The 23808-nt window shown below is 36.3% G+C and overlaps 4 protein-coding genes across 9 annotated transcripts; all 4 read left to right on the top strand.

Moving 5' to 3' along the window:
* The first annotated feature begins 133 nt into the window (after positions 1-133).
* LOC145903078 (solute carrier family 15 member 2-like) lies at positions 134-7325 on the top strand. Its single transcript, XM_082991164.1, has 15 exons — positions 134-274; positions 576-660; positions 992-1226; positions 1619-1718; positions 2062-2251; positions 2504-2667; positions 3702-3836; positions 4215-4418; positions 4611-4736; positions 4798-4953; positions 5170-5324; positions 5712-5805; positions 6061-6198; positions 6418-6596; positions 7199-7325. The coding sequence occupies exons 1-15, from the start codon at positions 203-205 to the stop codon at positions 7302-7304; spliced, it is 2139 nt and encodes a 712-aa protein (XP_082847290.1). The 5' UTR covers positions 134-202; the 3' UTR covers positions 7305-7325.
* Positions 7326-8151: 826 nt separating this feature from the next.
* Positions 8152-12717, top strand: LOC145903205 (kelch-like protein 26). 5 transcript variants are annotated; one of them, XM_082991298.1, is made up of 12 exons: positions 8152-8281; positions 8365-8488; positions 8642-8795; positions 9382-9596; positions 9651-9794; positions 9917-9992; positions 10040-10119; positions 10351-10549; positions 10663-10800; positions 10922-11083; positions 11500-11641; positions 11937-12717. In XM_082991298.1, the coding sequence occupies exons 1-12, from the start codon at positions 8220-8222 to the stop codon at positions 12049-12051; spliced, it is 1611 nt and encodes a 536-aa protein (XP_082847424.1). In that variant the 5' UTR covers positions 8152-8219; the 3' UTR covers positions 12052-12717. The 5 variants fall into 5 exon arrangements, with proteins under 5 accessions (XP_082847424.1, XP_082847406.1, XP_082847399.1 ...); XM_082991280.1 differs by having other exon boundaries at positions 9382-9794; positions 9917-9989; XM_082991273.1 differs by having other exon boundaries at positions 9382-9794.
* Positions 12718-14531: 1814 nt separating this feature from the next.
* Positions 14532-18255, top strand: LOC145903240 (kelch-like protein 26). The gene is made up of 12 exons (XM_082991307.1): positions 14532-14662; positions 14937-15060; positions 15264-15417; positions 15531-15745; positions 15813-15956; positions 16017-16092; positions 16145-16230; positions 16560-16758; positions 16937-17077; positions 17176-17357; positions 17440-17606; positions 17864-18255. Exons 1-12 carry the CDS (start codon positions 14601-14603, stop codon positions 17976-17978), a joined length of 1665 nt encoding a protein of 554 aa, XP_082847433.1. The 5' UTR covers positions 14532-14600; the 3' UTR covers positions 17979-18255.
* Positions 18256-19268: 1013 nt separating this feature from the next.
* LOC145903251 (kelch-like protein 12) lies at positions 19269-23778 on the top strand. Of its 2 annotated transcripts, none has more exons than XM_082991325.1 (12): positions 19269-19448; positions 19591-19714; positions 20081-20234; positions 20472-20686; positions 20747-20890; positions 21061-21133; positions 21188-21273; positions 21425-21623; positions 22146-22268; positions 22413-22571; positions 22707-22854; positions 22910-23778. In XM_082991325.1, exons 1-12 carry the CDS (start codon positions 19381-19383, stop codon positions 23025-23027), a joined length of 1611 nt encoding a protein of 536 aa, XP_082847451.1. In that variant the 5' UTR covers positions 19269-19380; the 3' UTR covers positions 23028-23778. The 2 variants fall into 2 exon arrangements, with proteins under 2 accessions (XP_082847451.1, XP_082847444.1); XM_082991318.1 differs by having other exon boundaries at positions 22146-22286.
* The last annotated feature ends 30 nt before the right edge of the window (positions 23779-23808 follow it).

The following is a 23808-nucleotide window of genomic DNA, read 5'->3' as shown; positions in this document are numbered from 1 at the left end:
TTGTTTTTGCTTCAGCGTTGGTTTTCCACGAATATACTTTTTATCTTTGGTTATTTGGAGAGCAAGCAAATGAGAAGTTTAGGCAATAACACTTTGTGTACTTTGTTACTTTTAGGGGGGTGTTTATCAAGTATAAGTTGGAGATTTGAGATTGCAGTAAACCCAGTGTATATTTAATTATTGCCAACTTCAGTTTGTGAACATGGAGTTGGAAGGACGTCACAAAGAAGAGGGGGAGTCCCTGATTGTTGAAAATACTTCCGGAACGGAGCAGGTTACGTTAAAGTTTGTAACACTGATATTTGTTTATTTTCCTGCGGCAGCAGGGTTTCTTAAAGTAGCAGAATTTACCACTAGAGGCAATTTTTTTGACATTGGGAAATTTTGTTCCAAGGGTCGTATGAGGTTAATCAATTGGAGGACCGAAATAGATTATACTACATGTTCGGTGGGGGCACTGGCCTAAAATATATCTCAATGATATAGAAATAAAAAGTATAAGAATTACTGTACGACTGCTGCTACAATTAAGTGTTTTACAACAACAATAATAATAAAAGTGTCTAAAATTTTAGTCGAAGAAGATCAAGTACCCGAAACACGTGTTCCTGATAATAGGGAATGAGTTCTGTGAGAGATTTTCCTACTATGGAATGAGAAGTAAGTTGAAATATGCGAGGCTTTTGAAGTAAACCAGCATTAAGTAGCAAATTAAAAACGTATCTAATAAACTTTTGTTATTTATGTGTTTCACTTTACAATGTGCCATGTTATATTCTTCATCCAAACCAACTCATTTGAAATGCGGTCACACTGGCCAATTTTTTTGACTCTGTGAACCTTCATATTGCTTTTATTAAATTCCATCGCTAAAAACTTCTGAAAGACGTTTGTTCTACATAGATTACACTTTATAAATATATTCCGCCCATGTATGCATGGTCGTTGATTAAAATTGTAGTTGTGAAAAACTATGCCATGTTTTTCACAGCGGTGCTCGTCTTGTACGCCCGCAATTTCCTCCAATTCGACGCCGACACTTCGACTACAGTCTTTCACGCATTCACGTTCTTCGCTTACTTCTCCCCATTGGTTGGAGGCGCCATCGCAGACTCGTATTGGGGGAAGTACCACACTATCCTGTATCTCTCCATTGTCTACGTGTTCGGTCACGTGATCAAGACTCTCGCCGCCATTCCGTACATTCCCACCAACACCGCTCATATGTGAGTGATTCGACGTCTAAACTTTATGCTGCTACAAAATTGAATAAAGGTACGGGGCCAGTTGTGCATCCAAGAAACCACGCTGAATTGTGTTTTATGTAAAGTGAAGGCAAAAGTTTGGTAGACAATTTAAATCGAACTCTTGTCAAGAAACTGTACTCGTTGAATCGCAGCATCGCGCACTCCTAGATTGCAAACTTCGAACTTATGTTGCTTTTGCGAACAATGCGTTTTTCTAAAGGTTATGCATCTATATTCTTTTGGGCTACAATGCATGTCATGTAGTTATAAATATTAAAGTCAAAAAGTCAAAAGCGACGACGTGTAGAGCAGTTTAAAAGCGACGTGACGTAATCTCCATTTCGCCAATTACTGACTTCTCAAATTTTCAGAGTCCTTTCAATGTTCGGTCTCCTGTTTATCGCGATAGGAACAGGCGGAATTAAACCTTGTGTTTCGTCATTCGGAGGAGATCAGTTCCACCCTTCCCAGGTAACTCACACCAAGCAGTTGATCATTTTAACATTATTGCGTAATTGTAATGGATTTGTCACACCCAAATCTGACTTGAACTGAACGCGATTAAAGGTTGTTCGAACTAATATTGTGGTCAAAAAATCTCTTCCATAAGTTTGACAGACAAAGTAAACTATTGCGTAAGTTACCGGGGTTCAATCTGTATCTTATTCCTGTTTAAGACTTCGTAGCAATTAACGCGACCAAAGAAAAACACGATTGAGGTCTGGCGCTATTTTAAATTTTTAAACAGTTAAAAAACCTTCTTCCAACGCATGGAATTTATTACAAAGTAAAAAAAAACATCCTTTCTTTGCAGGAAAAACATATCAGCCAATTCTTCGCCATGTTTTACTTTTCGATAAACACCGGTGCTTTGCTGTCAAAGTTCATAACTCCTATGTTTCGAGCCGACATGGATTGCTACCCTGGAAAAACCGGTCATCTCTACGACGAATGTTACGCGATGGCCTTCGGTATTCCCGGACTGCTGATGTTGGTGGCTGTTGGTAAGTTTACGGTTGAAATGAGAGGCGGGTGCTTTTATTGTGACGCATTTTTAAATAAAACATGAAACCTATATTTAAAAAATGTGTAACTTAGAACTAATTTAATTAAAATTTTACGAACAAAACTATTTGAATCATTTGTAAGCCATCTGAGTCCGAAATAAGTTCGGAGCGACGGTGAAAATAAATGGGTTGGAAGTTGCGAAATCTGCAGTAATTTTCAGCTGAACTTATTCTAACGGTTTCTTCCAGTGTTCTTCTTGGCCGGGACGAAATACTACACTCGGGTGCCACTTAGCGGAAGTGTTTTCTGGAAGTTTTGCAAGTGCGTTTGTACTGCGCTCCCAAACAAGTGGAAAGCTTGGAGAGGAAATGGAGAGAAAAAAGATCACTTGATTGATTACGCAAAGGCTTCGGTGAGTATTTTGATGCTGGTGCTGCCGGGCTAAAGTACAGCTGACCTTCCGGCAAACATAACGTATAGTGTTCGGTAAATTTTGGAGAATGCCCGATAGCTGGTAAATAAAAAACAGCTCACGGTCTTATCTGCAATCCAAATCATATCATGTTTGTTTCGCACAAAAAAACGACTACGCGTATGAAGAATATACAAAGAAATAAAATGGCATTGGCACCGATAAAACCATAAAGGTTATCGAGTCAAGTGCCCAATCCGACAGTCTGTAGGAAAGACATTATTTCGACAAAATTAATTATAGTCACCGCATGCTCACCACAAAGTGTACTTTGCATTCAAGATAAAATACAAACAGGTACAAAGACACTGATGAAAACAATAGATATGATAAATACAAAAGTTAACACGCTGTTACGACGCTAAAAACACGAAAACAAACGTTTAGAAATTCGCAGAAGTAATGCCATGCTTACGCATAACAAGGCGGGATCGCCCCACTGCGCAGGCCCTTTATATTTGGCGATCCAGCTTGGCTGCAATGCCTTGGCTGCGAAGCCTGTGAACCTTATGATCAGAATATTAGAGCTGTGATCGCCAAATATAAAGGGCCTGCGCAGTGGGGCGATCCCGCCTTGCTATGCGTAAGCATGGCATTACTTCTGCGTTGTCTGATTACGGTGGTGGAGATCCTCTACGCATGTGAAGGTCGCCTGACAAGTTGTGCGCACCAGTGTACCTTGGCCACAATATACCCCGTGAAGCCACTGAGCTCCTGTAGCTCAGTTGGTAGAGCGTTGGGCCTGGTTAGCCCAGGGTCGTGAGTTCAAACCTCACCGGGAGCTTGATTTTTCCGATCTCGCTCCGACTTGTCAGGAAAAGTGGCTGATCCAGCTTGGCTGCGAAGCCTGTGAACCTTATGTTTAGAAATTCTTTTGTGCTTTGGCATTTATCTCCCGTCTTGCAATAAACGTCTTCTATTATGTACTATTTATCTATTCTTGCCTCTACAAATCCCATTCCGTGATTCAACAGGACATCATGAAGAGAGATTCGAAATACGCCCTTAAAGTTTTGCTTCTCTTCACCCCGCTTCCATTCTTCTGGGCCCTCTTCGATCAACAAGGATCGAGATGGACGCTGCAAGCTCTTGAACTTGATGGTTACTGGGTAGGGGAAACACCTTTTATTAGTTTGAAATTATGAATAATAATAAAAGTGTATATTTGCTTTGCAATGTTACGTCAGTTCTATTTGTGATTTTTGGAATAAACAGAAGGTAAAAAAGCCCAAGGCAATCCAGCAAACACAGAAATTTACTTAACTTTTAAGTTTATCTGTTTACTTAATTGGGCCTTCCTTACTATATAAATGGATGCGATTTTTAATGCAGTTAATTTCCAAAAACAATGCTACATGGGCGCTATAACTACTGTACAATCAAAAAGTCGAGTTAGCGGGAATATAAGCCGTACCTGTATACGGTAAACAATTAAAAGTCTTTCCCTTCTGCTCATGAAGTTGTATGTTTTGTTTCTTCGATCACAGGGCAAGGTTTTAGTGAAGCCGGATCAAATGGATGTCGTGAATCCGCTCCTCATCCTAACTCTCATCCCCATCTGCGAGTTCGGCTTCTACCCATTGTTACGTCACTGCAAAATCAACTTCAACCCGATTCGTCGGATGACCGCAGGGCTTTTCCTCGCCGGGGTTTCGTTTATTTTAACTGCGATCCTCCAGTTTAACATCGACGTGAGTATATTTGAAAACGTCATGTGGAAATAATATTTTCCATTAAATAAACAATATTTAAACAAGAGTCATAAGTTCGGATCGTTCCGAAGCGAAATAGTTGTGCTATCGTCACACGCACTAACAAGTGAATCGCAATGATGAATTAGTGAGTTTTTAATTATAAAACGTTCTATATTCCATCCTACTTAGAGTTCAATGACTTCTCTTCCGGCAAGCAACCAATATTCTGTGCGCGTCATCAACATGGCTCCCTGTGACATCATACTGACGTCATCAAAAATGGAAATTTTGAGCCTTCCCATAAAATCTAAGGAGGTATTCGAATGTTTGTACTAAGAAACAGAACTTTGTCCCGATTAATTATTTCTTCACGCAGTGGAGTTCCACAAAAAGTTACTTTTTCGACGGCGACCTTCCTTTGACCTTGGGTTATACCACGTGCTCAGGTCACGTCATCAATCGTACAGTTTCCGGGAGGGGGGAGATGATCGATTTTCTCATTTATGGAAATCAGGGACGACTGGTGTCTCCGGTAAGACAAGTCCTTGATTAATTTCTCTCCCGTGTCTAAACAAGGGTATAATGTACAACAGAGGTGAAATCCGTGTATTGTATATGTAAACTCTAAAAGCCTAGAAAGCACCTCGATTGACAAAACGTTGTAACATCGTATGAAGAGATTTTATTTTCATTTAGTCAGAGATTTTAATCATCAAAATCTACCACAAATTTGATTGAAAATTGGTAGAGTTTTATACCCACTCGTCGTTTGGAAAATGGAAAAGCCACTGTTCGTTTTCTTAACGCGGATGAGGGAACGGAATATTCCATTACTTCTGTCGGGGAATCTGTTTCCGCTTCTCCGGGATTGCGTAGCGAAGTAATTCCTGTCCCAAGAGGAACGTAAGTTCAAGTTTTTATATGTGTACAGAGTCAAATCGTTGGTAACGTTTTTGAGGTCGCTTTAGTCACATGTTAGGCCAAGGTGTCAAGAGACCAAAACGTTTAAAGTTCTTTTCTGTATTCGCTCATTGGTTCGACCAACTTGAAGCTGGCTCAATTTGGGCAACACCGATCCTACATACCAAGGGTGCTTCTTTGTTAGAGTTTTTAGAGGGAATTTGGAATGCTGTACACCGTTCTTAATATTTCAATAAATTTTTCTTTTTTTAAAAATATGTTTTTACGAAAAGTGAGAAATTGGAAATTCACGTTAAAAATTGATGGAAACATAAATACCATCCCTGCATTATCAAATGATTCAAAAGAAAATGTATCCATATTACGCAGGTCGTCGTTTTCTGTAACGGACAATTCCACCAATCAAATGGTTCTGAATGCAACATTTGACACAAAACCAGCCGGGGTGTACACAGTTATTCTGGTAAGAAGTTCAGCTTTCCAAATCTGTTTGCAATTTACTTGTTGTTATCACGCAATGATTTTGAAAATGTTTGCTGGAATCGTGAGTTTTTTTTAACAAATTAAACTGTGTTTTTTATATAAATGTATATACCTGACTAACTCGCCTATTGTGTTTATCGTTGCCGTTCCATTTCAATCCACGGTACTTTTTCTGGTGTATTGTTTCTATGAGCAAAGCAAACGGATTAGTTTTAACTATGATTAAATGTGAAAGGACAACGGACAAGCGCATCAAATGACCGACATGAATCCAAATACAATCAACATAGCTTGGATGTTTCCTCAGTATCTCGTGTTGACAATTGCTGAAGTTTTTCTCTCCATCACAGGGTTGGAATTTTCATACACACAGGTAACTTATGTGAAACGTATTTGCATTGAAAATGTTGAAATTTGGCCTTGATTTGCGTTTTAGCAATTAATGCGATTCAGTGGCACAAGCACAGAACATTGTAAACTTTTTCCTGTAAAAGATTGGATGACAATTTATCATTTTATATGCACACGCACATATTTTCACTCAATAGGATATTTATTCCCAGCTCAATTCAAATGCGTTTTTTATGTTAAGGCTCCCCGCAGTATGAAGGCAGTCGTGTCCAGTTTCTGGTTCCTCACAGTTGCTTTCGGCAATCTGATCGTGTTGTTCGTGGCCAAGGTTTCCCTCATTGAACGACAAGCTCACGAGTTCATACTGTTTGCTTGTTTGATTGGAGTGGCTGGAGTTATATTCATGTTCCTAGCAAGAGGGTAGGAGTTTTACAAGCTGTTATCAAGTAGTTCCATGTTGGTGAATTTAAGATAAGAGCGTACAGGCATCAGGTCTCTTGTAGCCTTCACATTACCCATTACTTTGTTGTTGAATGTAAGGTTTTGTTAGGCTAGAACGAGATGCGACAAATCACGTCACCAATAAAGTATGCGACAGATCCCCTCTATCGACTGAGTTACAACTAACACTTACGATTGAGTGTGATGTTACAGAGTTGTAAGTGGACAAGGCGGGTTCGGACCGAGTTCGCACTTAATCATATTTGCGTCGTCATTATACTTTCCTAGGACGAATATGTATTTAGTAACGTCTGCAAGGTCATGCCTTTTATTAAAGCCGAATTTTGGTATATCAAAATTTCCTAAAAATAAAAAATTGACTTGGGCGCAAAATAGCTGGAGTTAATCATCCTGAATATGAAAACCAAAGCTAAAGGGCCTAACATACAGGACCCGATTACAACTCTGTGATGCTAAAAATGCTTTTTGTTTAGTATATAGGCTAATTGAAGAGCAGGGCGCGTCCAAACCGTATTGTTAGTTCTGGCCAGTCACCATTTTCAACTCGCAAATTTTAACAGATACAAAATCGTGAGGGAAGACGAATTTTCTGAAGACGAGGATAAATCGGGAAGGTTGGCTGCAGACACAAATGGAAAAGAGAATCAACCGAACACAGAAATCTAGTTCCCATAAAACCTTACCTTGATGATGTTGAACGGAAGCAACACCTTGAACTTTACTTTACGTGCCAATACGTCACAAAATATCGTTCTATGCCCATTTATTTGTTACAAACCTCTGAATAAATAATAAAAAAGCAAGGGTGGCCTTGTGTTATCTGAGCAGAAGTTCTGATGCCATTTTAATTCATTTCTGTGGTATTTTTCCGTATTTACTGGCATAATAAATACCAAACATTGCTTGGCTATTAAGCTGACAAGATTGTTGTAAGACACACCCTTATAGCCGCTTTAATGAGACATTTTAGGTTGAAACAGTGGCTATGTCTGCCACTCACTAAAACATACATTTACTGTATTGGTTGTAGAATGTAAAATATAAATGAAAGTTCATGTGTGACACAAGGGAGAATACAAGACAGAAGTTGAGTCGACGTTGTTTTACCCAGAATATTTTTTCGATGACACCATTTCACACAGCTATTCAGTCTCCAACCAGCTAGAAAACGGGCAACAAAAACTTTTCCGATAATTGAAAATCCACAGCCTAACATTAAAACAGTTTCTAGATAAGATTATGCCGTGGATTTGAAAATAAATACAATTCTGTTTTTATCAAATTCTGTCTCTTGAAACAATTCATAAACTAACATATTGTGTTGTTTGCTGCCTAATTTGCCATATTTATGCGACAAATTAAAAATATGTTGTTTAATTAAGGAAAACTTTCATGTTGTCGTAAAATGATCACGTCAGTTTTTCTTCCTAAAAAGCATGAGATTTCTATAGCGATACACTGGATTTCCGTTCGGGGAATACCCCTAGTAAACAAATAGGATATTTCTATACCATACTGAGCTGACACGAACAAGCTGGGAAATACGTTTTGTCCCAAAAACGTTTTTAAAAGCAAGGAACAATGGAGATTAGCGACAAAGATGCCATAAAACATCAAACTGGAGTTACACAATTGTTGAACGAGTTAGTATTCTGACTTATTTCACGTGTTTGTTTCCTATAACTGTAACATTTGTGCTACATTATATATTTGGTTAAAATTTCAGGGATCGCATTGGTGAAAGAATAGCTTGTGATTTGATACTGACATCAGAAGGAACAGAATTCCGAGTTCACAAATCTGTCATGATGGTGACATGTGAATACTTCAAAAAAATGTTTACTGTTGAGGTAAAGCATTAATTAGAACTTTTGGCCTGTTTGTTTGTTTATCAACCTACATACTTATATTTCAACTCTAAAGTAAAAACTACGTTGAGAGTAAATGTTTTTATTGTTATTCGTTTAGATAATTTTGTACAATATTATTTAACATTGATCTAGATGGAGGAAAAATACTCTCACACTGTAGAAATAATGAGGATACCACAAATTAGACTTTCAAATGTAATTGATTTCATCTACACTGGAAAAATCAAAATCACTGAAGAAAATGTGGCCGGCCTATTGGATGATGCAGAATACCTTCAATTACCAAGTTAGTTGTTTTGAATCATGAAATCCACTGACAGGTAATACTGAGAAGCATAAGGTGTTTGGACCATTATATCAATTGTAACCAGGTCACCCTGCTAGTTCATATATACCCACTGGAAAAGTTTGGCAGCATGTGTTGTAGGCATAAAATTGGCAAATGAATATTTGTGCCATTTTCTGTTGTAACTGGTTTATTTTAAATACATCTTTAGGTATATATACAGAACCTATTTACAGACGAAAGGGTAACTATTTTTACAAAATATTGCTGGAACTCACCACACTTACTAGTTCTCCTCATTACCTTAGATGAGTTTAACATCATTAAAACTAAAGCATTGCTAAAAATATTAGGATTTGACACAAATAGTTATGTACAGGCCCTTGAAAATATTCAATATGCAGTTAACATCAATCATTGACTTACTATTTATTCAATTCTGTGACTGGAAGTAGCTTTTGACCAAATTAATACTACTGGTCTTCATCACATGAATGTTGGCCATAAAGTCTACTTTTGTCCAATGCGTAAAAAGTATCTTTGATAAAGTTTTATCTTAAATTAGTCCTGATTCGTTTAATTTCAGCATTGAAGAAATGCTGCACAACATTTCTGTTAAACATTGTGTGTGCTGAAAATTGTTTGCAACTACGAGTTTATGCCCAAAGATACAATCTAGATGCCCTACTTACAAAAGTAAACTTGACGGTCAAAAGTAAATTTGCCACAGTTGTGCATAGTAATGAATTTAAACAACTTAAGTATGATGAAATGTGTTTCATTCTGAGTCAAAGGGACAAAGTAAGTGAAATTAAATACAGTTTAACGTTGCTGATATTTAAAAGTAACATAAAGTTTAGCGAGGAAGTGGCATTCGAGGGAATCATGGAATGGATTAATTATGATTCTTGTCAGCGTGAAGAATTGTTTGTTGGGGTTTTCTCCTCACTTGATTTCACATTCATGAGATCTGACTTTCTCAAGCTAGTTTCAAGAGAGGTAAAAACCATTTTATTCGTGCAAAATTTTGTAGTTAAGCCAACAGTTTGTCTGATTTTATTATCTTGAATGTATGATGTTTGGTTGCTAATAATTTTAATTTAAACACTTTTCTATTGCAGGATTTGGTGAGAAAAAATGTAACATGTTTAAACATGCTTGTTGATGGAATTTTGCAAACACACTCAACATCAGGTGGTAATATCTATAATTATTAAGCTTTAAGTTCAACATTTTGTTTCTAGACAAATTTATTGTTGTTGGCGGTGATGGACATGTGTCTAGTATATATGACACAGTGACAAGAAAGGTCAACCAAGCTCCAGTAAGTGTGCAAAATACTAATTTACTAATTTTGAAGCAAAATTTTACGTTGTCTGAAAAAATATTTTGTGGTAATGGATTTTAAAGTTGATGGTTTAACAATAAATAAACCTACTGACTGCCTTGATGCTTTAACTATAAATAATACATACAATAATAAATAACCCTACTGGCTTCCTTGCTTGTGAAAGTTAAAATACTGTTTGAAAGTGAACAACTAGCAATTACTCAGAATCCAATATGTCATCGAATTGGTGCGACGGCAGTAAGAGTGAAGAACATGCTTTATTTGATGGGAGGTGCTAATTCAATAACTGGAGGAAACGTCTACAAAACATGCAAACTACTTGATATTAACTCTAAAACAAATTGGGAAAGTGCACCTGACATGATAGAATCTCGAAAATGGTGTGGATCAGGATATTACAAAGGTTCGTTTAATGAAATAAGTGTTACGTAAATATTTGAATCTGTAGATGCCTTATGTATAAATAAAAATGTGGAATTATTCTTTATTATTTACACATTACCATTCAATGTATAGGATTTATTTATGTTGTGGGGGGATGGGATGGAAATTCTAAAGATTCCTGTGAAAAATTTGACATTAAAAACAACCAGTGGATGGCATTTGGCAATATGCTGCAAAGGAGGTGTTATCATGGAGTTGCAGTGTGTGGTGGTAATTACATTTTTGATGATGATGAAGTTTGTACATAAGCAATGCATGAATTATTGTTTGAAATAATGCCATTATTAATCTTTGCTTGATGGTGGTTCAAAATGCCATTGCTTTGTTGCAGATTTTCTGTATTGTGTTGGGGGGCATATGTCCAACAAAGAGGCCATGAATTCATCTGAACGCCTGGATTTAAAAGTGGAAAAATGGGTAGAAATTGCCCCCCTTAAACAAGCAAGATGTAACGTTGCATGTGTTGAACTGAATGGAATGATCTACGCAATTGGTAATCCTAACTATTTATTCAATTTAGAAACTTATCTATATTTTTATTTTTAGCTTGCTGTTTCAAAATAATTTAAAATAAACAATATTAATTCCTCAGAGAAACTGAATTTAAAATACAAAATAATACAAAATAAGTCAACTTATTTACCCATTTGGAAAAGTTGAGTTCCTGCTTTTTGGGTATTTGCTAGTTGTATTTCAATTTTATTAAAGATAGTCTTGGTTTTGAACAATCTAGCTAAAAGTTCTGTGTATGTTCATTTCATTTTTGTATCACTAGTTATTAAAGTGCAACAAATGGCCTGTTACAAAAAAGTGGTATCATCTTTTTTAAAATAATAAATTTGTCAACCTGCCTGTTATAAACTTACTGTTTCTGTATTACACATCACAAAAGACCAAAACTGTTAACAGGGGGCATCAATGATCACTCACTGTCAACAGTTGAAAGATACAAACCAGAATGGAATGAATGGAATGATGTTTCTCCTCTCAACGTCCCTCGCTCTGGTCATTCTGCCTGTGTTGTGGGAAATAAAATATTTGTTTTGGGCGGGTAAGAAATATTTATATATTTTTTACAAAATAAATGTTTGTGCTATTAAAGAATTGATTTTCTTTGTAAGTTATGTAGGCCTATAGCCCCTAAACCAGGTTCCGAACCTTTCTTGTACTTGAAGACACATAAAGCAAATTTTATGGTCCAGTGTCGTAATAAAAATTTGAGCTGAAATGTAATGAAATTAACATATTAATTTCTGCAATTTAAAATCATTTATAGTGAAAAGGATATTTTTGGATTAAAAAATTCAAGTGCAGTTAAGAAATACTGGCGTGATATATGCAAAAAGCACAGAAGGAAAGGACCTAAAGTCCGTTGAAGTTTATGATCCAACTTCAGATGTTTGGACACTTTGCTTTGATATTCAGCAGACAGTTTATGGAGCCTGTGCTGTTGCACTGTAAGTTGCTATTGTGGTGTATTTTCTGACTGTTATATAAAAAAAAGGAAATTAAGCAACAACTTTAAATTAAATTTATTAAAAACCTATATTATCCCTGACATAGTTCTATGATGATGGTGTACTTCAGCCGTTGATAAAGATTGTTGCAGCATTTGCTTTAAAAAGAAATACTATTAAGTATAAAATCAAAAGTTAAGAAGTTGCACATATTTCTTCAATAAGAATACTGCACCCATTTTTTTGATACCTTTATAGCGTTTTCCCTGATCAGCAAAAGTTAACAACGGGTTGATGTGGTGCAATTTTTCCGCTTGTGTAGCAAAAAATGACGCAATGCACTGATACTTTTTTTCACGCTTTCTTTGATTATCCGTGTTGTTTATTTCAAGCACTTCTTATCACCTATGCCCGCAACGCACCCAACAGTTATTTTATTTTTATCGATTTCCTGCACTCACGTTTTATCCCAGCGAAAGGTAACAAAAAAATTCCCAGTTAACAAAACTTTGGCCGCGTGTAACTCTGCCATCTTATAAGCCAGCGACTTACTTTTTTCACACAAAGACGTGGAAAAGTATGGGGGTATGGTTAATATTCGTCAAATTTGAGAAGCTTTCCGTTTTTTCTCGCGAAAAAGTTTGATATTTTTAGATAGTATGGACGCCAAAGAATATCTAGCTTTAAGGATTTCAGCGGAAATTGATGTTTACTTATGGTTATGACATAGCATACATATCATATTCATATTCGAATATTAATGTATATTTTTTTTAAATTTTTCTATTGTTGGAAAGTTCAGCCTGTGATCTATCTTTGCGTGAAGCGATTTCAGAATCAAACAGGCAGCGTTAGGATAAAAATTGTATTTGAGTCATTTGGGTTTGTGTTTGGCGGTAAGGGGTCAAGTATGTTACTTTATTAACAGTAATATGAAATCGGCCAATCTCTATCAAAGCACTTTAGATCGTCCTCGTGCCTTCGCCTTGATATGAGTACAGGGCGTTCAAAGCGGCGCAGGGCACTGACCAGGTGCGAACAATTACCCGGTAAGACAGCACGCGAATTCCGTTTCTCCCTAAAGGAACTTGGAAACCTGGCATACAGTAGTGCTTCAGTGGCTGCAGTAAAGAACGAGGTAATGTATATTACCCTACTGACCGACAGCATTGCCACAATAATCAAGTTTCGTTGCACCCGCTAAAGTCGTCCTCGACTCTAACATTCCGTCCACGTTAGAAGTCATCGCAGTACAGTGTAAAAATGCTGGGATGGAACCGGTGGTGGACGAGCAAAAACACATTGCATTATTATGGACAGAACCTGGAAATGGACTGAGTGCCTTAATAGCAACGATGCATTTCGAAATTAATAAACTCTAACGGAAAAATCTGTCGTTGCGCCAATCAAATTAGATAAACTCTAGTCGCTACGGTTGTGACCGTGTTGGGCATGTACAACATGTGCGCTCCCTGCGGTGTTGGTAATTATGTCGAGCAGACGTTCAAATCGCACGAGCTACAGGTTGTAGATTCCGGAGCCGCCCTCACTTGCAAGGATTTTGTGACTGAAGAGGAAAAGTGTGAGGAAGTTGTGCCAAATTCGAAAAAAAAGAGGAAGAAAGAAGTTCAAAACGAATTTCCTCTCCAGGTGGCGCTGAGTCAATTCCTCAACAACACGAGACACTTTATTGTGAGGGGGGGTTTCAAGTTGACCGCAAACCTCGCTGTTCAAAGTTGAAAGTTTTCCGAAAAAGAAAATTTTGAAAAGCTTTAAAAGACGTCGTTTTTCCCAAAAACTGCAATATAGAGGACGCGGTTACTAAAAGACAAACCGTGGAGCGACCAGGCTATTTCGCAGAAGGCGTAAGGATGCGAACTATTTTGGAAGGTGAGACTGCGGAGATAGGACTGCCCGCATGTTGTCATGCTAACATGGGAGGAAGGAATAGTCCGCCAACCTCACAAGTGCCAATCAGACGAGCTGTTCGAAACTCGGCATTTAAGCAAGTCAGGGAAAAAACGCAGAAAGCGTGGTTTTGTCGGGCGACGGAAACGCAGTCCAAGCGCAGTGGGACAGTCTTTGAATGTACGTTTGAACAAAACTTTTTAAATCATTTTACGGTCAAGTGCGTTGTTTTTTCTCGTTCAATACATATATTTTGTAATGACGTTATGCATTATTCATTTATATAAGCAGCGACATAATTATGAGGAACCTTTAAAACACTATTATATAAGCCCGTTTATTAACTAAGTATACCAGGTTCTTTTGTCGTGTTGTAATACATTTCTTCTAAACTCTGATGTAGCATGTCGATTTGATTTCCATGAGAATTCCTTGGATCTCTCGTCGGGGAATTCCAAATAGTTGAATTGATTCTCATTTCTGATTATCTGTCTAGAACACGCTATTGTTTCGCAACAATGCACTCAGCACCAGGACAAAGCGTTCATTGTGTCTTTAAATTAAGAATGTTGTTGTGGTAAAGCTGTGTCTGATTAAGCGCTCCATTTCGTGCTGAAATAGTTGAAAAAAACAACAACCTCCAAAATGGAGACCAGCGCCAAAGAAGTAATGATTCAGCGAATCAAAATAACAGAGCTGCTGAACAAGTAAGATAAAAAAAAATGTAATGTTTGTGATGTAAAGTAACTAAAGTAGTTTCTTGCTGATCAAACCAACTGAAATGTTGCTGTAAACCCCAATTGCGTATGTAATGTGCCAGTAATAGCATGCTTGGGTGGTTTATGTTCTCTGTAACTTAGGACAATAATAAAATGTGATTTTCAAAGGACACAAAGAGCGTTTTGTCAGCAAATTTTAATAAATAATAACAGGTGTTAGTTGGCAACTATTGACATGCTGGTATTTTAAACCACACCGTAGAGATCGAATTGGAGAAAAGGTTACTTGCGACTTGATCCTCACTTGTGAAGAGGAAGAGTTCCACGTTCACAAAGCTGTTATGATGGTGACATGCGAATACTTCAAGAAAATGTTCACTGTTGAGGTAACCTAATCTGCAATGTATTTTTAAGTAAATAACACGATGGTGGATGCTTTTCAATTTGTTGTAAGTATGTAGATTCTTGTGCCCAGGTAAGTTTTTAATGCAAATAAAAAAAACTATTGGATATTTTTTTGTAATCATCGAATCAAAAATTTCTGGAGTCGACACTGGAACAAAAACACAATACATTTTGAATTTATCAGATGAAGGAGAAATACTTGAAGAAGATTGCTATAAATTACATTCCAAAACAACTGCTTACTGATATCATTGAATTTATATACACCAACAAACTGAATATTACCGATGAAACTGTGGCTGGATTCTTACATCATGCAGATTATCTTCAGTTCGCAGGTTGTTTTTTTTTTGACAATTGACCCCTTCATTAATTTGTGACTATTTAATCCAACATTGGGCTTTACGAAACGTTACTAAAATGAAAAAAATTCTGGGTTATGTTATTCAAGTGTTAAAAAGCGCCTGTGTTGAGTTCTTGTTGAAAACAATGTCTCCCGAAAAATGTTTGAAATTTCGGATTTTGGCCCGGGCATTCAATCTGGAAGACGTCACTGAAAAAGTTAATCTGACGATTAAAAATAGTTTGGGGGAGATTGTACAAAATGATGACTTTGTGAATCTTAATTGTGATGAAATGGAGTCTGTCATTAAGCTGAGAGAGAAAGTATGATCTGGTTACTTAATTGTTTATAAAATATGTTTGTATTTTATAAAAAAAAATCGTGTTCCAGTGCGACGAGGAAGATGCCTTTATGGGAATTGTGAATTGGGTTAAACATGATCTTACCGAACGTGGTTCGTCTTTTGTTAAACTGTTCTCCAAACTTAACATCACGTTGGTATCCGACGAGTTTTTAAAACAAATGACTAAAGAGGTTTGGATTCAGTGTTATGTTACTGCAACATATTCCTTTTGAATTAAAGAATTTTTTCAGGATTTGGTCAGACAAAACGTGGATTGTTTGAAGGTACTTGTTGATAGGTACGCAGAAATCCATTCAAGACCTCTTGGTAAGTGTTTGTTGAAGATTAAAGTTATGGGTGAATTTACTGAAACTCGCAGAAAACTTCTTTGTGATTGGTGGAGACAGAAGTAACACTTCCTGCATCACGTATGACAGCGTCACAAGAGACGCTAAGTTTGTTGGCGTGAGTATTTTTAATGAAACAAAGCTTAGCACTTTTACATAAAACTAAAAAGGTGCATTGATTGCCAGCGTTTTATAGTTTATGTAGTGTTGCCATCACGCGTATTCGGTGTCCAGTTACACAAAGTTTGGAAATACTTTTCAATCGCACTGATTAAAATCAAGCACTGATTTAGTGTTCAGAAACTAACGTTGCAGCTCTCAAGAAAATGCAGATCTTTCCTTCTCCACTAAGCGTTCCCATCTTTTTACCTGATGTTTTTTCAACAATTTTGCCTGTTTTTCAGCACAGAAGTTTTTGGTACATTGCTAATGTGTAATATGTTATAGAACCTAACAACAGCACGAGTTGGCGCAGCATCTTCTGTGTGCGGGGGTAAGGTTTACGTCATGGGAGGCGGACCAGAGAAGTTTGATGTGGAAGCTCTCAACACGTGCGAGGTTTTTGATATCGCAAAGAAATCAGACTGGAGTAAGATTGCGGATATGTCAGAGGCTCGAAAGTGGGCCGGGGCCGGGAGCATTCATGGTATTTACCGTCATTTGCATTTGATTTTGCCCGACTGGGAAATATAAATGCGATTTAAATATAAAGTGCCTGACAGCTTATATAGGTCTAAAATCACATACAATACCTCGTGTTGTTTGCACTGTAACGGATAATGAACAGTATTATTGTTATCATAATTTATTTATTTCTGCTGCAGGTCGTGTTTATGTCACTGGAGGTTTAGAATCCACTCACAAACTTCATACGTGTGAAAAATTTGTCGTCACCCGTAACGAATGGAAAGGATTTGCTGACATGCTTTGCCCGCGACACAGTCACGGAACTGCAGTTCTGGACAGTATGTGTTTTCAGCTTATTCTTTGACTATTACTCAGTTGATATTCAGAAAGCTAGTTGCATTAGCTTTGGTTTTGGGATATATTACTCACACTTTAGGTAAACTTTTACTTGCACTTCAAGATTGTCTTTATTGCGTCGGTGGCCAATCTGATTTCCCAATCAAGTCATGTGAACGTGTAGATGTGCGTGATGAGAAATGGATGAAAATCTCACGGCTTCTCCAACCCAGAAGTTCTTTGGCATGTGTTGAACTTGGAGGGATGATCTACGCAATCGGAAAATATATTTTATTAACTTTTTTTGCTCTTTGTTGGATGTATTACAAATCATGCGAAAATCATTATTCTAATTTTTTTAGGAGGCTGCGCACAATTACATGGATTGATTGGTGCAACATGGAAACCTATCCAAACGGTTGAAAGATACGAACCCAGAGTTGACAAATGGGAAAATGTATCTGCCCTTGTGAACGCTCGATCCGGCCATTCCGCTTGTGTCATGGGCAAGAAAGTATTTGCGATGGGAGGGTAGGAGATAGTATAGTTGTGTCTTAAAGAAAGATAAGCAAGAAGATAATAACCGCGGCTCTCATTATTAAGTGGCCGAAAATTAGGTTTTGAATAAAAAAATATTAGGAAAGGTTTAAATGGGTATAAATAGAGAAGTGATCTCACACTCTCTTTGAACAGTTTCTTGGACTTATTTTGTCTTAGCTGACACCATACGTGACAGGATCCTAATTTTGTGTTGTTTAGCAGTAACTATAACGTATGTATTTCCTAAGGTTCAATGGCGAAGAACTGGCATCTGTTGAAGTTTACGATTCAACATCTGATATTTGGACACATTGCTTTCACTTTGAGGAACCAGTTTATGGTGTTCCAGTCGTTGCCATTTAGATTTCATCCGTAATGTAAATGTCAGTTATCACATCATTAATTTCGATAATTTTCTTCTGGATTCATGCACAGAAATTTGTAAAAAAGTTTATTTTAATTATTGACTTCGTGAATAAAAATAACAAGGAAAATGTGAACAAAAGTGTTCGGTGTGTGTAAATGGATTGCATCAGTGTTTATTATGGTATTTGTTACTGCAGTGCATGTAGTTTATAAATCGTGTACAGATATTCAATGCTTTCTTGCGCCATTGTATATATATTTCCGGTGGTTTAAAGACAGGGTCTATTTCCTGTGTTGTCGGTGTAATGAATAAATACCTTACGTAGGAAACATTCAACTTATCATGGCGGTATGCCTTCCGTACGCCATATAGTCCGTGTTTATGAACTACGGTACGATGACACAGTTAAATAGCAACAAAAACTGCGACTCTTTTGACGTCATTAAACGGGTTCGATAGAATAAAAAGGTTAAGAAACAGCACTGCTTTAAATTCACAACCAAAATAAAAATAAAAAACACTATCGGATACTTTGCAGCCTGGACTGCCAAGCCCGAAAACCTCACTATCGGATACTTTTGCTGTTTCGAAATTTTATTCGCTGTTCAGATTCGCTCTAGTGCATTATTGGATATACTGACACCGAATTGACAAAGTCATGCGAACGTTTGAATCTGAATAATTGCAAGCCGGAGGAAGTTGCTGACCTGGACAAGCAGGAACTTAGCATGTGTTCAGCTAGAAGGAATGATATATGCCATAGTTTTGTATCTATCTGTTGGGCCGGAGGTCATAAAATTTTTACACAACTATTTTTATGTGAGCAGTGACGATCGGGAACCGTTAAACTCAAGGTTATTTTTACCCAAAAGGGCCTCCTTGTACAGGGAATTAAAGTGCAACAGAGTCCAAAAATAGGAATCAGAACAAAAAACAAAATCATCGTAAAATGTATTGAACAGTGCGCCGTAAGCAACTGTTTCTGCTTTTCCTGGCTTAGTTTTTTTGCATTCTGTACAATTTTATTAGACACGAATGCTCCCATGTTACCACACAAAGCGAAAAATTACAACATATTCCAATGCAAAAATAGTAATTAAACCAAAACCTTAGACAAACATGCAATGTTGAAAAATCGAAATAATAAAAACACTAACTTACGGCTATTCACCTTTATCAAAATGACGTTATTGTAAAATATCGATATTGATTTCTATGTGGATACTTTAGATTTCATTACGGGGATCTCCCAGTGTAAATAATTTTTTTTATTTGTTTGAAATCCAAGTAGAAGTTTAACAAGCAGCGCAGCGTGATGAATATGAATTTTGTGGATTCACGTTTCCCTATTGCATAATCAAGCTGTAGATTATTTTTTTTCTTTTATCGTTGTAAGCCATGGAAATGGAGATTAGCGACGAAGATGCTTCAAAACATCAAATTGGAGTTGCACAATTGTTGAACTTGTAAGTGAATTTGCAAGGACTTAATGTAAACAACAACATAAAATAATGTTTTTGAATAATGCCAATTCTGTTATATTTGTGTTTGTCTCCAGCCATGGTGTGTTATCCACTGTGTGCTGTATGTCATAATTGAATTTTACAGGGATCGAATTGGTAAACAAGTAACTTGTGATTTGATATTGTCATCGGAAGGGACAGAATTCCGAGTCCACAAATCTGTCATGATGGTGACATGTGAATACTTTAAAAGAATGTTCACTGTCGAGGTAAAGCATGTTTAAACATAGCAAAGAAACTAGTATATATGCTAATCTTTGTACTAAAATAACTTGTTGGTTTAAAAAATGAGGTTTTTGTGAATTAGAGGAAGGAGAAACATTTAGACAATATTGGAATTGCCATAATGTTAACTCTCAAAAAATATTTCTTGTTGAGGTATTTTCATTAGCAAACTCTAGAATTTCAAGTGCTGCATAATGATTTGTGTTTAAACTTTCAGTGATGACCAATAAAAAATACACAAAAATAAATGCACAAAAAAACAGAGCATAGTTTTTCTATCACATTTGCTAACAGACTTATATCAATAACTTTGTGCCTAATCTTAAATTTGATAACTTTATTTTGATTAGATGAAAGAGAAATATTTAGACAGCATTGAAATAAAAAATATTCCACCAAGTCGTCTTTCATTTGTTATTGATTTTATCTACACTGGAAAAATCACAATCACTGAAGAAAATGTGATTAGTTTATTGGATGATGCAGAATATCTTCAATTGCCAAGTTTGTTTTTTTTGCTTTAATAAATCCATTATCTAACAGATATTCATTCAAGTACTTACGGATATGAAACATTCCAAATTATTTGTTTTTTAACATTACGATTTGTTACATTTATTTTATAGTATGCAATACATGCTAATAACATCAAAAGTTACAAAAAATGTACAAATAGAACCAAATTAAATTGAACAAGCATTTGCAGAACCTGAATCATGACTATATTTGTTTTCTCGCCAGCTTTGAAAACGCAATGCACAACATTTCTATGGCAAACTCTAACTCCTGACAATTGTTTGAAACTGAGAAAGTATGCAAAAAGATACAGTCTCGATCGTGTTATGGAGGAAGTTGACACAACTATAGAAACCAGCTTTTGCAAAGTTGTGGAAAGTAATGATTTTATGCAACTTACATTTGAAGAAATAATTCATGTTTTGAACAAAAAGGGCAAAGTATGTATATCATGGTATTAAAAAAAATCATGTACTTTAATTTTATTTTAAAATGTACAGGCTAATGAGGAAACCGCATTTGGTGGAATTGTTAAATGGGTGAAACATGATACTTGCCAACGTGAAGAGTTATTTTGTAAACTTTTTTCTCAACTAGACCTAACTGCAATGAGTACATCCTTTTTGAAAACTGTGACCAAAGAGGTTTATTCATGTTAAGAATATTTTGATGAAGATGCTTGAATAAAGATTTCAAATGTTTCAGTATTATTTAAATGCATTTTAGTTCACTGTTGAACTCATGCCATGTAGATGTAGAAAAAATTTTTGTACTGTTGCATTTAATTAGTTTCAAAAATCCATTAAATTTTCAGGATTTGGTCAGAAGGAACGGTGCCTGTGCAAAAGATTTGGTTGACGTGCTTTGCACAGTGTGTTTAGTAGATGGTAAGTGTTGATGCCTCACCTTAATAACTCGTCTGGATGTGCTATTTTGTGCAGAAAACCTTCTTGTTATTGGTGGAGATAAAAGAATGAAATCTTGTACTTCTTGTGACATCGGCACAGGCAACCAAACATCACTAACTGTAAGTATTAAAAATTATTGATCAATTTGTACTTTCTTGAAAAAATTGCATCTGATTATATCTAACCATATTTTTGCAGCAATTAGTTTAAAATACTTCTTGTAGGAACCAGGCCAGTACTGCGTGTGGTAATCAATTAATTGTATATAAGGATCTCACAAATGGTCGAATCGGAGCAACAGCAGTAAGAGTGAAAAACCTGGTGTATGTGATGGGAGGTGCTAATTCAATAGTTGGAGGAGAAGTTTACAAAACATGTGAAGTTCTTGATGTCGAACAAACCACCAACTGGAGTAAGATGTCTGATATGTTGGAAGCTCGCAAATGGGCTGGATCAGGATTTAATCAGGGTTAATATTTTATAGAGAATTTTTCTATCAATAGATCATGCAGTTAACTGTGTTTGTTATATTGTTCAGTGATTACCTTTAACTTCATTTTCACTGGATCAAAGCAAAATTAATAACAAACCAATTTAATGAGCTGATGTCAAAGTTATGCTAAGACTTAAAAGTTAAATGATGTGTTGCTATGATATAGTATGTTAAATGGTGCTGATTTGCTAAATGAAACTGTTTTTGGGGCTAGTAGTTTTACTTTTCTCACTAATGGTTTAGTGTTAAATTTTCATAAAAGTCACAGAAACACACATATATGTTGGAGAAGTTATTTTGGCCATCCTGCAAATGCTGTAGCAAACATTTTGCTGATGGATATTTTTTAAGGAGTAAAAAAACGTTGGTAAAGCAGTCATCTAAATGGTTTATAATATTAATGGAAGTTTAAAGTCGATGTTTGTTGATATGTCGCACTCGTGCCGAGCTATACAAATTATCCAAAACAAGGTTTTTTGATTGAATCCACTATTTTAGGATTTATTTACGTTGCTGGAGGATTAATTAACAAAGTTGCACCGAAATCTGCAGAAAAATATGACATCAGGGAGGATGTGTGGATAGCAATAAAGGATATGTTGTATGCAAGATACTTACATGGTGTAGCGGTTTGTAATGGTAAAGTTATAGTTTGTCACACTAGTCAAATAAAAATAACTTGTCCATATTGATATAAGCTTTATTGGATTGAATAATTGTCCCAAATGTTTATTTTGTTTGTTTTTAATCAACGAAAATGTGCAGAGTCGCTCTATTGCATTGGAGGATTTGTGAACAACACAGCAACCGACTCATGTGAACGGTTTGTTATAAGTGAAGACAAGTGGGAAGAAGTTGCTGCCATGAATGAAACTAGATATGGTTTAGCATGTGTGCAACTTGGAGGAATGATATATGCCATAGGTTGTAAAACATAAATCGATATTCGAACGCAAGAAGTATCATTCCGTTAATACTTTTAGGACGCTTTAAGGTTTATATTTACGACAGGTTGTTTTCTTGTAGTACTAGCTTCGTTCACAATTTTAAATTAAGTAGGAGGCTATAACAAAGAAATAAAACACTCGAACACCGTTGAAAGATACAAACCCACAACTAACAAATGGGAATTTGTTGCTCCACTACTGACAACGCGATGTGGACATTCAGCTTGTGTGATTGGGAATAAGATATACGTTGTTGGAGGGTAATGTATATGTGTATAGATTTATCTACCTGTTTACCAGTTTAATGCTTTTCAGAAACAATGGAAAAAGTGACCTTAAAACAATGGAGGTTTACGATCCAGTTTGTGATGAATGGAGAGAATGTTTTGAAATGGAGAAACCAGTTTTTGGGGCATGTGTTGTTGCATTGTAAAAATGATGCTATAATTCATACCATGTTAAAGAACGCTTTGCACCCAACCAAATTGTGTAATCAATTACCATCCAGTTTGGCGGTTTTCTGTTCCTATTGTTTACAAGAACAATATTGTTTATACGGTCCCTGTCGAGTAACCTCCTTCCGGTCATAAATACTCTAACGACATTGCCCTAACAATTAAATTCTCAAACCATATTTTGTTACTTGCCTCCAACCGTTTATCCGTTTACTAACCTTTTTTAACGTGTCGTATGTTGTAAGTTGGGGAAACCTTCAGTCTTGTTCCCAATTCTTTTGTACATAATGTTTTTATTCGTAATCGTGCGAAACCAGTTCCGGTTTGTTGCTTTTTTGTCCTGTGATGTAATTTTCTTCAACACAAATATTTCTTCAAGTGTGCCGTGTTTTTTGCAGCGTTTTGGTTAACCTTTCTCTATATGGCAGTTTCTAAAAATTACTATGACCACTAATCTTGAATTTGGGCGAAAGTCATTTATGTGGCCAACAAAAAACGGTAGTATGCTCAGAAAAGTTAATATTATGACTAAAATTGTGTCTGCCACTGCAGCTTTTTTCTGTGTTTCATTACGTAATATAGGCTCCAAAACCACGTAGCCTACGCGTTATTATTAGTTGCGATATTGCGTCACATATGCAGTCAATTGAAGGCATTTAATTAACAGGTAATATTGATGGTTGTATACGTAAGTGGAACAATTTTAAATACAAAAAGATGACTTATACATGACCCATTATCTTGGTGTGTTTTAATTTG

Source organism: Ascidia mentula, chromosome 1 (genome assembly GCF_947561715.1).
Source record: "Ascidia mentula chromosome 1, kaAscMent1.1, whole genome shotgun sequence".
Lineage (NCBI taxonomy): Eukaryota > Metazoa > Chordata > Ascidiacea > Phlebobranchia > Ascidiidae > Ascidia > Ascidia mentula.
The sequence above is the reverse complement of the archived record's forward strand: the minus strand, read 5'-3'. Positions and strand labels throughout refer to the sequence as shown.